Source organism: Pieris rapae, chromosome 17, assembly GCF_905147795.1.
Source record: "Pieris rapae chromosome 17, ilPieRapa1.1, whole genome shotgun sequence".
Lineage (NCBI taxonomy): Eukaryota > Metazoa > Arthropoda > Insecta > Lepidoptera > Pieridae > Pieris > Pieris rapae.
Window position 1 is genome coordinate 8,964,597 of NC_059525.1, and position 16,111 is coordinate 8,980,707.

The 16,111-nt window shown below is 33.0% G+C and overlaps 2 protein-coding genes across 3 annotated transcripts in view; both read right to left on the reverse strand.

Annotated features, from left to right (window-relative positions):
- Nucleotides 1-752: 752 nt before the first annotated feature.
- Nucleotides 753-2,645, reverse strand: LOC111002005. The gene is made up of 4 exons (XM_022272094.2): nt 2,532-2,645; nt 1,642-1,818; nt 1,383-1,568; nt 753-943 (listed from the first exon to the last, which is right to left on the reverse strand). The coding sequence occupies exons 1-4, from the start codon at nt 2,572-2,574 to the stop codon at nt 753-755; spliced, it is 597 nt and encodes a 198-aa protein (XP_022127786.2). The 5' UTR covers nt 2,575-2,645.
- Nucleotides 2,646-4,236: 1,591 nt separating this feature from the next.
- Nucleotides 4,237-16,111, reverse strand: part of LOC111000930 — an 81,282-nt gene continuing 69,407 nt past the window's right edge. The window contains exons 1-9 of one of the 2 annotated variants that reach the window (XM_045631966.1): nt 14,706-14,787; nt 14,167-14,324; nt 13,559-13,663; nt 9,947-10,096; nt 8,853-8,985; nt 7,833-8,099; nt 6,894-7,058; nt 6,462-6,627; nt 4,238-5,853 (exon numbers count right to left, since the gene is read on the reverse strand). In XM_045631966.1, coding sequence (XP_045487922.1) covers nt 4,493-5,853; nt 6,462-6,627; nt 6,894-7,058; nt 7,833-8,099; nt 8,853-8,985; nt 9,947-10,096; nt 13,559-13,635 — 2,319 coding nt within the window. In that variant the 5' untranslated portion in view covers nt 13,636-13,663; nt 14,167-14,324; nt 14,706-14,787 and the 3' untranslated portion in view covers nt 4,238-4,492. Of the gene's footprint in view, nt 5,854-6,461; nt 6,628-6,893; nt 7,059-7,832; nt 8,100-8,852; nt 8,986-9,946; nt 10,097-13,558; nt 13,664-14,166; nt 14,325-14,705; nt 14,788-16,111 lie in introns of those variants that run through there. The other variant, XM_045631965.1, reaches the window with a different exon arrangement.

The following is a 16,111-nucleotide window of genomic DNA, read 5'->3' on the forward strand; positions in this document are numbered from 1 at the left end:
CTCTTTTTCTTTTAAATGCTCTTCATGCTTTTATTTATGCTGTCTGGGTAACTTGCTTGTTATTTTCATAAATGTGACATTGTTCACAAACACCTTTTTTGGGTTTATGAAAACATATATTGATATTTGTATCAACTGATATATCTCGATACTGTCTCACGGTAGTCGCTTTAGAAGACTTCCCAAGTACATAGTTTTGCAAACCGATATTTTTGTAGTCTCAATATTATCTTCTTGACTGCTTGGAAGAAACTTATGATAGGAGCATATTAACTTAAGTTGCATGCGCCCTGGCTGTCATTCATCGTATACTGAGCCAAAATAAACTTGTATCAATGCGTCCCTTCTCACGCCCCGCGAACACTGATACAATGTTATTTGGATCAGTATACAATGTATGATTTTAACAGATGTTGAAATTGATTTAGTATACGTGAAATTATCTCGGTAACTATAGTTCTTTTTTAAAAAAAAATTTGCACTAACGTGAAGATCATGGTTAATTATGTACGTTTATATAAAAAAACCCAAATACCTAAATTTGTTAGTTGACTCAGTATACTTAGGAGGTATCGACATTACCCTTACATGCAACCACAAACTCAATTATTCACTCACAAGTGATACGCGTCGCGTAATGCTAGTGTTAGTTCATTCACCAGCTATTTTACTGATTCGTTGGGAAACGACCGAAGCTTGTCATTTAATACTAAGTATGATAAAAAACAAGCACAAGTATTTAGAAAATCTTTTTAATTCATAATCTCCGCCAAGTCAACATCTTTATCAGCTTTAACGAATTCGACGGTCTCTCCCTGCTTCTTCAAAGCTATCGTGACGAAGCGGTCAGTCTTCTGAGAGGGACAGAATACTGTGAGTCTAGTGGGTACATAAGCGGCTTCAAGCATCTTTAGAGGCATTGCTAGTGACATACATCCTCTCTCTAAAATAAAAATCCTAAAATTATTATGAATGCAGTTCCTTATTTTAAAATCTGATCGCTGTTTTTTTAAATTCATAGATAGAAAGATATTTATAAGTATAAATCTTGGCAAAGCAGTGTTGGACTAGTGGCTTTAGTGTGCGGCTGCTCCCTGAGGTCCTAGGTTCGATCTCGGAGGTTCACCAAAGGACTTTGAGTGTGTGTACGCATACATTAGCTCGAACGGTGAAGGAAAACCTCGTGAGGAAAAAGACTTGCCTTTGACCCAAAAAGTCGAAAACTTTCCTATTAGATTGACAAATTATCATGAAACACATATATAAATCTGAGGTCTAGACCTAAAAAGGTTGTAGCGCCACTGATTTATTTACCTATATGACATTTTGGTATAAAGATTATGGCTACAGAATTTCATAAAATTCTGAAGATAAAATCTTACCAGGTATTTTCCTCTTAATATTAACATTTTCTATGATATATACTCCATTTCTCCCTAACACGTTGGAGACGGTGCGAGCGGTCATTTCTCTTGTTTCTTCCGACTCCAGGCTGGGAGCGTCCGTGGCTACTCCTACTACTCTTGAAAGATTGGTAGCAATGTACTCCGCTAAATCATAACTTAGTCCTGAACAAATAGTATTAAAAAATCATTATACACAGAGTAGACATCGTTCGTAATTACTTTAAAGTGTTTTAACCTGGTATCTGACAAATGCACTGGCGACGTTTGCTCTTCGATTTCCAACCAAAATTGAATAATAATAACGTTGGCTCTCGTGGATCATGCCTCAGCACTATCCACTGCAGGGCGGCATCCAGCGACAGAACTAAAGCGGGTATCGTCTTCGTTATTGAAGTTAGATCTATAACAGCCACTGAAATATAAAACATAATATGCCATAACCCGGTAGGATGTAAAGAGATCAGATGTTATCCTAACCACTAGAAGAAGGAATAGGAAGAGAAGCACTAGTATATAATAGTCTATGTATAATAGTATTGTAGTATTATAAGGATTATTTTAAGTTTTTAAGGATCAAGTTTCTACTAAGTATTTAAAGCCAGTATAGACAAGATTGTATATACAATCGTAACTACGGACTGTTTAATATTTGTAATTATCACACTGAATAAAGAAAATACTATATTTTATATAATAAAAAGGATGAAGAGCCCTCACTAGTATTTTTTGTGTTTTGAACTGTCTCTCCTTTTTGACGACGACATAATTTCTACCTAACACTCATATACTTAAACTATTGTTGCACAATGAAAAAAGTTTCCGTTTCAGTATTAGGACAGGTTGGAAAGATGTTTAATATTGTTAGTGAATATATAAGGTATTGAACCGTTAGTGAAAATTTTGCTTAAGATAAAAAGGCCTCTTAAGGAGAAAAAGCGTTGGGCGAAGATTTTGAAGCGTTAATCCAAAGTGTTAAGTATGTAGTAAGGGTACGGTTGAAACAAATATTGTTATTTAAAATGGGGTGTTAAACTTTTTGGGTAATTCATAAATTCTATTGGACATAAGAAAGTCGAGACTTTTTGAATTCTAGGTGCATGTAATTTGAGCTTACATAATACTTACGCCTTGTTAGAAGGTACTCTGTTGGGATCACAGATGGCTGCATTGTCCCATGTCTCACAGTATGTTCCAGATGGAATCCGGTACCAAGTCCTGGGATTCCGCAGTTAACGCATATTTTCCTTGCAAAATATTACTAAGGTTTACTTTTGGCACAACTAAACAGTATATTATTTTGCCTTGTCATTTAAAAACATATTCGAACGGTATTTGTTTCTTACATACACATTTCCATATTTTTTTAGTCATTATAAGTTGATTATATTTAATATAAGTATATCGCATTACGTAATTAATAGAACATAATTATACATAGTATATATAACAAGGCCTTTCCTAAGATTAGGTGATTAATGCCTTTGATAAAAATACCTAACATAGCCAATGTCCATAAAGGCTGTCCCAGACTTATAGGAGTTTCCAAGATATTTTTTATTAATCTCGTGTCTCCAACATATGGTTGGATGGTCGTCTGTTGTTGGTTGTCTTATAATAATGGTAAAATTATGTCGTTTTAATAGAATCTCAATCTTTTTGGCCTAAAAAGCCTTGACAGCTCACTTCAGCCAGTTTCAGCGAGGGCAGCTGACGGAAACTTTCCCCACCACTAGCTCAAAGGGATGAAGTAGGCATAAGAATAATAGGGGTCGTAGTTTAGATTATGACTGGAAATAACCAAAATTACGACCGAATTTCCTTAGTAATAAGGAACTTATATTTCTGCGTCTGTTTAACTTACCATTTTGCTTATCAACCACGCCTAAAGCAAATAAAATATAGATATACTTTAAATAAAGCAATTTACCAGCCATTGTTGACAGCTTCATAGAATTCCATCATTTCCTTCCAAGTGGTTGGGTGAGATAAATCAAATATTTCTATTATTGGCAGATCTTCGTCTTCTAAATATCTTTTATATTCCATAGCTGATGCATTTACAATTAGAAATAATAACACACGCATCTTTCTCGGTGTCATTTGGATAACTGATCTAATAATGAAGTATTTGTTTAGGCAATTAAAATAAAATCGTAAACAAAATAAACAATGACACTGATGTAACCTGTAAACTAGAATTGAATTGAATAAGATTGTTGACGACGCGGACGAGGCGAAAAAAGAGGAGTTTCCATATTGTTATGTCGACTGATAACAGTAAATCCTAGACTAGTTAATATAATTGTAAAACAGATTGGTACACATATTTTAAAGTTGTGTACTAGACTCTTGGATGATAGCTCCCTGGAATCATTGAAAACAACTAATAAGGCAGTATTGACCACACATTCATAAGGTATTTTGGCAAAAATCCGACAGTTCTTCACATCGGAACAACTTTTTAATCTTTATCAAGGTCCAGTCCATTCGTGTATACTGCAGTCAACTTTGTGTCGGTGCTGCCATGTTATTTGGCCGCCTTGGATGCTTGATTCACTTGTTGAATCTCAAGCCCTGTTCACTTTTCTACCAGGCAGTCTTCTATCGATTGCACACCGGAGAATGCTTTGTGGAACTACACTACCTGATTCCGACAAAAAATGTTCATCTAGAATCACGTTGGAGTTTTACCATTTCGTTGTTGACATTTCCAAAAATCCTTGTCATCCAAAAGTCACTAAACGGTTCTCCAGTTTTGTATAAAAAAATCGAATGATGGGAAATTGAAACCCATTATAATAAAACGATTTTTAATAGCAATTAATTTATTGAAAATATATACATTTAAAATTTAATCTTAACATGCAACTATGAGTATAAATAAATAAGTTCTAAGTGGCTTTCTAACGTTAGGATATCGTTGGGAAGATGAACCACATACAAATGTAAAAAAAAAAACATAAAAATACGTAATCTTAAGCCAATTTTGCTATAAACAAAATTACTAAGATTTAAGTTATAAGGGAAGTCTCTAGTGGGCTATATTGCACTAGGATTAGTTAACTTAAATTAATCGATGGTTTGGCTTAGTACAACCCTGAAGGCATATCCGTTACTTTATTGAGGCCATAACTGGAGCTGATTGGTGAAAACGTCCTCTTCATATCGCTATAACTATGTGTTCCATTCGTAACCAGACTGGTCATGCTAGCCGGAGCGTCTCTCAACATTGGGGTCCCAGAATAGAACCCTGTGTTACTCCCACGCTTCATCATAAACGTATTATTGAAATTCGTATCGAACGACCCCGTCGTTCTAGCAGTTGAAAATTTATCGCATTTGTCTTCTTTGTTTTCGTACGAATGTGTTCTACTACTGGATCTGGGCATCAGAGGAGGTTCATCGATTTCGCTGTTGGCACGAGACACCGATCTCTGGCGCTTCTCATACGACCACGTCGTCTTTCTCGTTTCGGGGACCATTATTATATCGACCATTGAGTTGAGACCTTCGTCAATTCTGTCTAAGCTTTTCGTCAGCTTTTTTGATTCTATTAAATTCACGATTTCATCGACGCGACTGCATTTAGAGCCGGAACGTTGGAGCGGCGATGGCTCGATAAGGGACGAGTGACTTTCAAACATACTTTCAATGTATTCACGTTGCCTCGATCCTTTCTCAGATTGGAAAGATTCACTTCGTTTAACTGTTGGCTTCCTTGAATCCTCTCTAGTCTTTGATTTTCTTAGTTTATTGTCATCTGTATCGATTTCGTTGAATTTAGCTCGGCATTTAGTAAAGTCAAAACTTGTGAGCGAATCGGTTTTCTTAACACGACTGCGACACCGTGAAACGCTGAGTAGAGAATCGGAACCTTCATCACTCGAACAGTACATATCAAAGAAATCCTGCGATTTGTTAAACAAAAGCCCTTTTTCGACGTGAGGGAATAATTGACTGAGGCTTCTGTTTTTATTTGGTGGTTGAGGGTATAACTTGGTGGGCACAATTTTGCCGTTCTCATCGCTGCTATTGTCTTCAAATTCATTGCTACTGGTTATATGAATGCTGTGCCTGGTGCTTGTTATTGAGTCTTCCTTTTCTTCGCTTCTGTCTTTTTGATAGTCTGTTTCTGAAGTGCGATTGCTTTTGCATTTGCCATCTGTTCTGTTTAAATACTGTTCGGATTCTGCGTGATTAACGATATTTCTGAGTTCTTGAATAACTTCATCAATTGTTGTGTCATCTTCATCGTCAGTCGACTTTTTGTGATTTTTGGTGCTTTCCAGTTTCTTATGGAGTGTTCTTTTGTTTCGTAGTAGGTCGTATGTTTCATTTTTAATATTGAATACTTCGTAAACCATTGACTCCCTTTGTGGGTCTCCTTCAGGGCTGAGAGATCTTTCCGAGGAACTTATACCTTCATCTTCAGGAGGTGATGATTCATCTGGAACAAGTTAGTTACATTAAAATGTATTTACTTAATCAAATAACAAACAGCTAAGAGGCTAAGAGGGTGATCACCAATTTGCATATTAGATTGACAAGTGATCATAATGCAGATACAGAAATCAGATACAAATTATTTGAAGAAATCTATTAGGTATGAGGGTGTGCAATTATTTAATCAATTACCATCTCAAATTCGCAATATTGGAGTGTTTGACAAATTCAAAAAGGCATGAAAGATGCATGTTAGAATGAACATAGCTGACTAAAATTGTTACGGCTTATGGCGACGTGTATCTCGCTCGTATATAATATATACATATTAATATTAAGTTTCGCATGTAAATAAAATATTTCTGTTTTGTAATGAGAAATAAAGTTCTTTAAACATTAAATCTGAAGCCCAAAGCTCAAAAGGTAGCTTCTGGTGTGTTTTGTTTATTTGCTTTATCATACAAACTGAGTTTATTAAATGACGTTAATATCAAACATATTATATTTATTCATGGACTTGATTTAATATGACTTAAAAAACATTGAAATACAAACAAAAACACATGTTAAGTATCTTAAATTTTGGTTAATAAATCTGATAATGTATGGTACCTCTTCTTCTATGCGTGGAGTTTTTTTTCTTAATCACAAACGTTTTCTTTCTACTTGAAGTACTGTGCTCGGAGCGAAGTGTACTCACTTCTTCTTGTAACTCACAACATTTTTCCTTCAGACATTTTTCCAAAGATAATAGAATTCCTTTCTCTTCCTGTAGGATCTGTGGAAAAAACATATCCATCACATCCATACTCTATAATATTATAAAGATGAATAATTTGTGTTTGTAACGAAGTAGCTCAAAAAGTACTGGACCAATTTTATATTTTCATCCTTTGAATGCCACATTATCATCGCATCCGCTGCGAAAACTATGGATGATGGCACAAAAATGTTTCGCAATATTAGAGAACAAGTATGTTTAAAAAATAAATGTTTATCCGTGCGTATATTTGTTTTAGTTTTTAATCGCAATTCTTTGCTTACCTTGACTCGTCTCTCCAAAAGTTCCAATTTGTGTCTTAGGTCGTCCTTCTCCTTTTGGGCCTCTGTTGCCTTTTCACTAAGAGTATCAATATCTATCAATTGTCTCTCGTACTTTTCTATTTCATTCACTACGTGTTCGTTGGGGTTCGGTAGTTTGGCGACGATCTGTATATTTAAATTATTATACATGATATTACCAATTTTTACAAAAAAAAAACAGTAGTAAATATATTTTTTTATAAATTTTTGGTAGCTACATAGGTACTAATATATGGAATATTTTCCTATGCTAGACCTTAGACTGTTCCCTTTGCCAAAATAAAACTTTAAGGTTCTTGCGTGTCCTTTTTAAAATAATCTCTATAAAAACCTTCTTCAGAGTTCATGTAATACCAAAAAATATTCAAATTGAATATTAAAAACATATTTTGCGGTTAATTTTTATTTATATAGATTACAATTTTTACAATATTTATAAAAGTTCAGAAGAAGATTAAAATATACCACATAACCTCATAGACTAGATACAGATAGAGAAACATATTAACTTTTTATTCTACTTCTTAGCGCAGAAAATATGGAATTTTGTTGACACGAAGATTTTATTAGTATGTAATTTAAATTTTATTCAAAACTGATTTGAGACTGCTAATTAATTTCGACTTAAGTTTTTTTTACGGTGCCATATTTAGTATTTAGCAATGGTATCAATATTTTTCTCCCTTTCCCAGTCCTACTCGCAGGTTCGAATCCCGGCTATGCACCAATGGATTTTCTGTCTTTAGCCCATTTATCACTCCCTCGTGACTAAAGTTACTCAAATATAAAGACAAAAATGCAAATAGCAGAGAAGAAGAAGAACGTTGACATTCACCAAACAGATATAGGAATGGGAGGTCCAGATTAAATAAAGAAATATTCAGTATAAACCTAAAATACCTTTTTAAAAGTAACAACTTCGAACCCTGCCTGCTCCAACTCGGCCTGTATGTAGAGTTTCCTTTGGGGAGATGGGGCGCTGTTCAACAGCGAATTGATAAAGGCCAGACCAGCTGCTTGCAGGTCTCCAGATCCGCCGGTGCTTTGTAGCATTCCCACCAGGAACCTGAACCTGACTGGTTCACCATATCGAAGGCGAAGTGTTGATAATGCTTCTGATATCATACTGTGGCCATGTGCTGGAGCCTCGCAGGCCTTCGTGAGAAGCTAAAATAAATTCAAGAATTCAGGAAAGTAATTTAATGTAAGGTGAAAAGGATCATCAGGAAAAAGAGGAGAGGAGAGGCCCTTTTGAAATTGATGGAGAAGACAGGGGGTAAAATGTTTATGATACTGATGGAGCCAACTGGATGAGACTAAACTCTATAGGAGGTCTTTAGAGAAATAATATATATTTATTATTTTAAGGCATACATGAGGCTCAATTATTATTAAATCTAAATGTATGTGAATTTATGTCAGGAAAATATATTTTGTCTTAATTAACTATTTCTTGAGATCTCAAATCAAGGGCGTAGAACAGACGAGAAGAACTGGCAATAAACTCTCTGTCCCGCTTTTTAATTGCCAAAGTTTTGAATATTAGGGGCAAACGGGCAGGTGACTCATATGAACTTAAGTGATACCGCCGCCCCTAGACACTCAATGCTCAGGGCTCGCGAGTGCGTTACCGGCCTTTTAAGAATTGGTTCGGAAATCCTTCAGTAGGCAGCTGGTTTCACACAGTGGAGGTGTACAACGTATAGAAAAAATGTACAAAAATTCAGTATAACACGGAAATATTAACGTATTATAAAATGGAACAAGTCCAAAACTTCCCAGTTACTAATCAAATTACTCTATGTTTTTTACATTTATATATTTGTATACAATATACCAAAACAGATTCAGGTTTTCCGTAATAATAGTTATACGAAATAAGAAAAACATTAGAAATTGAACTATAATATTGTTTTCTACCTGTAAGGCAAGAATCCTAGACTTATTGACAGTAGACATGATGCAAACAGCCAGAGCGTATACTCCGTTGGAACAGGCCACCAACCTCCTCACACATTCTGAATACCTGGTGCAGCAACTCCAAAGGCATTGCCTGAAAAATATTTAATTAATTTTATTTTACTGCTAAACATTTAAATTTATTTTATTTATTTATAAGTAATCGTACAGCTTATCACTACATAGTATAAAACAAAGTCGCTTTCTCTGTCCCTATGTCCCTTTGTATGCTTAAATCTTTGAAACTACGCTACGGATTTTGATGCGGTTTTTTAATAGATAGAGTGATTCAAGAGGAAGGTTTATATGTATAATAACATCCATTAAATAGTGAAGAAGTACTGTTATTTTTGAGGTTTCTAATGTGATGTCGTAAATAATTACATTTTTCCGCTTACATTGCAAACGCAGGCTGAACCCTACGAGTTTTATCAAAATAATGCACTAAGTATTGTACACATTGAAAAGGTCTACAGAAAAGTCCCTGATGGTATATGTCTATCTCTTATGGATAACCCACATTTTTATATACAACGTTCACAGATTTTCTGTAGTGTATTTAGTATCAGTATTGCACCCGTGCGAAGCCGGGGCGGGTCGCTAGTACTTCTATGATATCTAAACTAGATATTATTGATAAAAGCCAATAACTAATCTGTCGATACAAGCTATCCGTGGTAGGTCGAATCGCTATATGTGGATAGACCTTTGTATGAAAATGAGAGTTCAACTGTGCCTATCTTAAGATTGTAACTTCCACCAGTTTTTAAAATGATTTAAAAGCTATTTAATATTTTTTAGACTTAGATATGTATATTTTAATATTATATGTATGTATGGATTTATTTACTTTATTTTTTACGTTATATATTGATTATTAAATATGAGTGTAAAGAGCGAAGAGATTGCATTCTGTCGCCAAAAATGGATTGTCTTCGTAGGGTTTAATTATTGGGTTCGGGCGAAAAGGAAAGTATAATTTATTACAAATATAAAATCGCTTTATTTTAGCTATGGTTCTGTAGCATTTTACATGAAGTTTTAAGCAAACTTACAAACAAGCCAGCTCATCCAGGAGTGGCCTACGCCTGACAGCTGGAGGTCCCCTTGCCCCATCTCCCGTTTGACTCAGTTGAACATTGCGCAGGAGTTCGAGAAGTAACGTCACTCCATCTAGAGGCTCACTCGCGAACTCTTGGACGAAACTGGAAAAGTACGGAATGAATATAATAAATAAAAATTAAAGTTAATTGGTTTCATTAAGACCCAAACATTTCCAGGCTTTATATATTTTAAGCATCACACATCTGGAGGTCCAGATTTCTAGAAAAAGAATAACGTAAAAGTTTATCATAGGACCTCAAGAGAAACTCCAAAATTCCATCCGTTCCACCTTAAACGCCTGGCGGTTCAACACAGAGTGCTTTTTAAGACATTTCTAGCCGCACCACCACTTTTTGGAACAAGCTAGCTTGACCAGGTAGTGAATGAACCATTATGATTGATTGGCCTTCAAAAAAGATCTCCAGTAAAATGAGATGATGCACTAGTCCACACAGGAAAGCCTGTCTGCCTGAAAGCCAGTCTCTTGACATAGTAATGATTATCGATACTCGATGTAACAAATTCAACATACTTAAGTATAACTACTGTCAAAAAACCTACTTGCAAAAATAATATATTACAATGTTTGAATATAATAAAGATTTTCTAAAGTTAAACAAAGTCTCCTAATATCGTTATTGTAACTAATATCAACAATTTCATAATTATATCATTTACTACAATAATTAACGTGTTATATTTATGCGCAATATAAAATCTATTAAAACAGCAATCAAAGCAAATAAGATAATAGTACTCGTTCACTTTTAGAATTATTGCCGTCATTTTATTTGCAATAAATAATTTAATGGACTTTTACAGGCTGCATGACTATAAAACTTCTATAACGTAGTAACAATTTATAGCAAACTAGCTAATGTTGGCAACGAAGTATACGAAGAAATAGCGGTATTCTTCGTCCACTATTAAGGCCTTTTTAAAACGTTTATGTTATACTGAAAGACTGTATCTTTTATTATTAGTCTAATGGGATTTTTTTATTCTGCGTTTGACGGGGCCAAGAAAGGAAAAGCAAATTAGAACCTGGTTTCTAGACGAAAGCTTCAAGACGTAGAAAACTTAAATATATTTCAAATTTCTCAAAATACAAACAATAATACAATTAATAAAACATTTTTATTTATACGTTACACAGATAACATGTTGAATTAATAAAGGTAGAAGCGTAATGTTTATTTGAGAAAATTTGTTGATTGCTAATTTTAAATTTTCTCAAATTTACAATCTTAAACACCCGAAAATTGGGAGGGTAATCTTATTTCTAACTATTTATTTATAAGGTATAAAAATATATTATTTCACTCTTGTAGTGTATTTTAGATTTTTGTATTTCTTTATCTCTTTAGTTTAAATGGAATTCAAATAAACTGTGTCTTCAAGACCCAATATCAAACTCCTCAGTGATTTTTGTGGTTTGCTGCACTATTAGCTAATTAATATTATACTATATTATACAATAATTAAAAAGAACTACATTTCATTGAACCGTACAAATGTGAGAATTTGAACAAGATCTTACACATTAAGCAAACCAGATGCCTTGCGTATGAGCGTGATTAAAGGAAAAAATGAAAGTGAAGAATGAAGAAAATAATACGTCTGTTGGAATGTCGTAAATTATTTCGCATTGTTTTAAAATTATGAAGTGTTGCTCGAGATGGAAAATAATTGCGCGCAATTTTTGAGTGCAAAAACTGATTGATCATGGTAAAACATATGGGCGAAAGCGATTTGAAGCGACATTAATAATTATTATTTTCTTTGAAGTTTGTTAATTTATTATTATTCTTTAACTTTATTAACATCAATTATAGAATAAGTTATTTTAGCCATATTGTTTTTGATGATTAAGCACTAATTTCTGTTAACAAGTTGGGGTTTCTGTTTTCAATCTTAGAACAGTGTTTTGTAAAATTGTGCTTTATGTTTCTGTTTCAATATGTATTCCGTTTTGGCTTTTGTGTATAATGTAATTGTTTGAATATTATTTAGTGATTAGCTGTAGGAATACTTTAATAAAAATAAATATATAAATAAAGTTTTTGTTAACAATATTTACAATTTTTTTTAAATGATGTCTTTAAAGCAATTGTTCAACATTATCTTTGATGTTTATTTCTGTTATTTTCTTTCCATAATTTGTTTAGTGTTTCCTATCCGCACCTCTACTATTTATTATACATATATTATATTTAATAATTTAATATATTCCAATTTCTTATTTTTTTTACATAAAATTTATCGACCGACGTTTATATAAAATATATTTCATCGCATTACAGGTATTTTACACTTAAACCATACGCCTTAACAAAAATATTGCTTTCCACAAAGAATAGCTGAACAAATAAAATCATTGCCAGTTCTTGTACCTAATTGTACAGTAGGTGTTGTCTGCGCAATTTTCTGCACTTACTCGACGTCAATATTATGTGACGTTTATTTTTAGCCAATTTTATATAACTTTAATGGATGTCATCAAAGAACGCCGGCCTGGGCTATTTTAAGATATGTAGGAACATCTTTAGATATAAATAATTATGTTTTTACGAAACTTTGAAATACACGCAATATATAAAATTCTCGTCCTACTGTGTTTATAATTAAAGTGCGTCGAAATGGCTCGACCGATTTTCGTGAAATTTTGTATGCATACAGGTTAGATCTGCGAATCGGACAACATCTATTTCACTGTTAACATTTATAATTCCCCTAAAGGTCCTAAATTTGATATTTTAGACAACATTTTCCTTTTATTTTTTATTATTTTAACCCTTTATTTTCACCTCTCCACGATCAATACCCATTTTTATTATGTAAATCAAAAAATTTATGACTTGGAAATCTATACAGAAAAACCAAAAAAAACTTTTTATTCTGAATAACCGAAAAGTCTCTTAGGTATTAGAAAATATATAAAAATTATTTTGAATTTCAGTTTTTCAGTAACTATTCCCAAATAAATGGAATTTGGAGAAATTGTATAACTTATGTATAATTTACTTTTCGTTTTATTAATTTTAAATTACATTAAGTATTATTACTATGTATGCAAAGAAAATTGTAAATACTGTATTTGTACACACATACATCCACACATACACACTGATTTTTGAATTCAACTGTGCTGGTTTCTTCAAGTTTATAAACAAATTCAGTGGCGAACACCCGGGGTCCGAATAAACAACCTCAGAGTTGAAACTCGCGTGCCTATCTACTGGGCTGACTGGTATAAGTCTTGTACAAGGAGTATTTTAGTCAACCGATTGCCAACACGTTCTTTACAACTCGAAGCATCTAAAACCGTTACGTTTTACGATTTACGGACAAATAGTTTTCTTGACAACTCTGTGTCAAAATTTACTGTTAAATAATAGTTTGTTATATTTTGGAAATATTAACGTTATTTTTTTCCCCGCAATTTCTACATTTTAAGTTGTTTAGTCTGTGCTGAATTACACCTACATATCATTGAATTTTATAAATATTCCGGGAAACGTAATCAGGAAATCGGGTTCATCAAGTAAATTGCAAATACTTACCTAGGAAATGAAAGCCTCAGATCTGCCCTGAGCTTAGTAAGTAACTCACTCGGTGAGCAGAATTGGCGAAGGCTCATTTCTTCGCCAACGCCTAAACATGGATTCCTAAAAATAAAAAAAATCTTTAATATTAGTTTAAAGTTTGCAAAACTAGCTCTGTATTCACTTACAGGGTACCAATTCACCTTCGTGAGACTTATCAATTGTGAATTTTACCCTGTTTTCTAAGTCATAGAATTCCGGACTTCTGTCAAGTGGATAATACACAAATCTAGTTTATAATATTTTTAACTAACACAGTAATAATAATTAAAAATGGATTAATAAAACTTTAAAAATTCTCCTTCAGTGCATACATTTTGTCGCTGTATTGCGATATTGTAGTATATACAAATGAAAACAATGTTGTAATAACATCGCAATCGCAACACGATTGAGAATTACAGAGTAATGATGCAGGTTGCGGTAGTGAACAGCTGTAAACTTAGTTAATATAAAAACCAAAACCCCTAATAAGTGGTTGCTTGAAAGAATCACTCAAAAGCTATAAGACCGCCCATTTTTTAAATTCTTTTAAAGATATTGTATTTCTATCAAGAAATTTATACCTGAAGTCCTTACTCCCCTGGCTAGGCAGGGTTCTCGCCTTATTGGGTTCCTGACCTGGGTCCACATCGTATAAGTTCCCCCCACTCGTCTTCTTACCCCATTTCTTGAGAGATGTTGCATAATCTTCTGGATTGTATATTGGTGGTCGTTGCTTTTCCTGAAAAGTAAAGGAAAATATTTTAGTATGTAATTAATTTTTTGTAGGTAAAGAAATCATTTAGTGTATGTTTACAATAACATTTGATATGTAAAAATGCACTCGATTTCTATATACAAAATTTTTGTTTTAATTTTTGCCTGAAATTATTTCCTGATACTGATAATTGTCCTAAGTATTATTAAATTTCATTTTCAGTGAGTATGAATCAGGAATCCTCTCTAGTCGGGATACCATCCTGAGCTATTTGGCTTAGAGCATCAATAGCTTTCGTCTCTGATCTTATTTTATGTGTCTTAACTTGTTTACCTTTTTAATGTTTAGCAATATATGTATATACAATATCAAGTTTAAATAAATTTAATTGAAATCATTTAAAACCTCAATAACATGAATCGACTATTAAATTTTAATGCCAGCAAAAAAGAACAAATTAAATTAAAAAAATAGCACCAAAATGGCGGCAAAACTTAATCACAGCGGCTAGAGCGGTCACAGAGAAAAAATTATAATATGCCATAGAGTACACACTACGCAGGTAATGCATTTCACTGGCAAATAATAAATAGAAAACCTCTTTGAGTAATTTTTGCCGTTCTATAATTAAAAAAGATTTAAATGAATTTGAAATTTATTTGGTATTTCTATTAAAAGGTTAGTACCAATCGGTACCTCTATCGGTGTGTACGTGAGTGTTGTAACTTTTCTTAGAATATTGGCCGTGAACCTGTTTAAGTGGTATTAAGTAATAAGATACCAATTGTGCTACTGTCTTTCGCACGACTACATACATTCTAATTAAGTTACCGTGTTCTCTGAAACCGATGAAACTATATTTGTTTTATTTAATTACTGGCTACTTCTTTTTTAGTCATCTCGGAATCAGGGAAAATATTTGAAATATCATTCTTATTTAAAGAAAACACTTTTTTACCGAATTGAAGCTATGTATTTTTAATGTAAACATATAATTATTTTACATAATTTTAAATTTATCCGACGTTATGCGTGCTTTACAGAAGTAGTCTTTTGTAATTTCTAGTCTATATTATTTATTGTTGTATTTGTACGATTGTAATAAATAAGTACAAGATTTGACAAATATATTAAAATACACGATTTAAAAACGTGAAAATTAATAAAACATATTACTTGGATTAAATTTCTCGTTACAAGGGTAGACATTTTTTTATTTTTTTACACATACATATAATAATAGTAATCAAAAAAGAAAAGTAAGAAAAAAATATGGAGAGAAAAAGGAATACTGATGATATAAAACTGGTTCCACAGCGCTGGTCATTTTTCCAGACACCACAACAGTAAGTTTGCACCTCAGACGCAAAAAAAAAAAACAATGTAATTATAATAATAGTAAAAATTAACAATGTAAGTAAAGAAGTCTTGGAAAATTCTTGTGTTTTTCATTTAGTTTAGGTTATTTTGTTTATGTTTTTTCTATTAATAAATAATGAAAATGGTTAAATGTTAAATGGTGCAACAATATATAAAGCTTTGTTTCATTGATTGATTATATGTTTGCTTTCTTACCGGATATTTTTCTGTGTCATATCCCGTATTCAAAATGATAACCAATCTAAGAAGCACTCAATGATGGACGTGGGAACGGTAGGCTTAACAATTGAAGTCGATATATGGGTGAAATCGTACCACAGCATTGTTGTTGGGGAAAGTATTGGCTATAGAAACGTACATAATACATATCTTCGTATATACTGGTAATGGCTAAGTACATAGACTAAACTATTATTGCAATTGCAATGTTG

What these genes read in the sequence shown, in the direction of transcription:
- LOC111002005 (XM_022272094.2), bottom strand. Translation starts at nt 2,574, where the DNA reads ATGCAGCCATCTGTGATCCCAACAGAGTACCTTCTAACAAGGC. An exon ending in AGAGTACCTTCTAACAAGGC is followed by an intron (nt 1,819 to 2,531) that starts GTAAGTATTATG and finishes TTTATATTTCAG; the next exon opens with TGGCTGTTATAGATCTAACT. An exon ending in TATTAAGAGGAAAATACCTG is followed by an intron (nt 944 to 1,382) that starts GTAAGATTTTAT and finishes TTTTTATTTTAG; the next exon opens with AGAGAGGATGTATGTCACTA.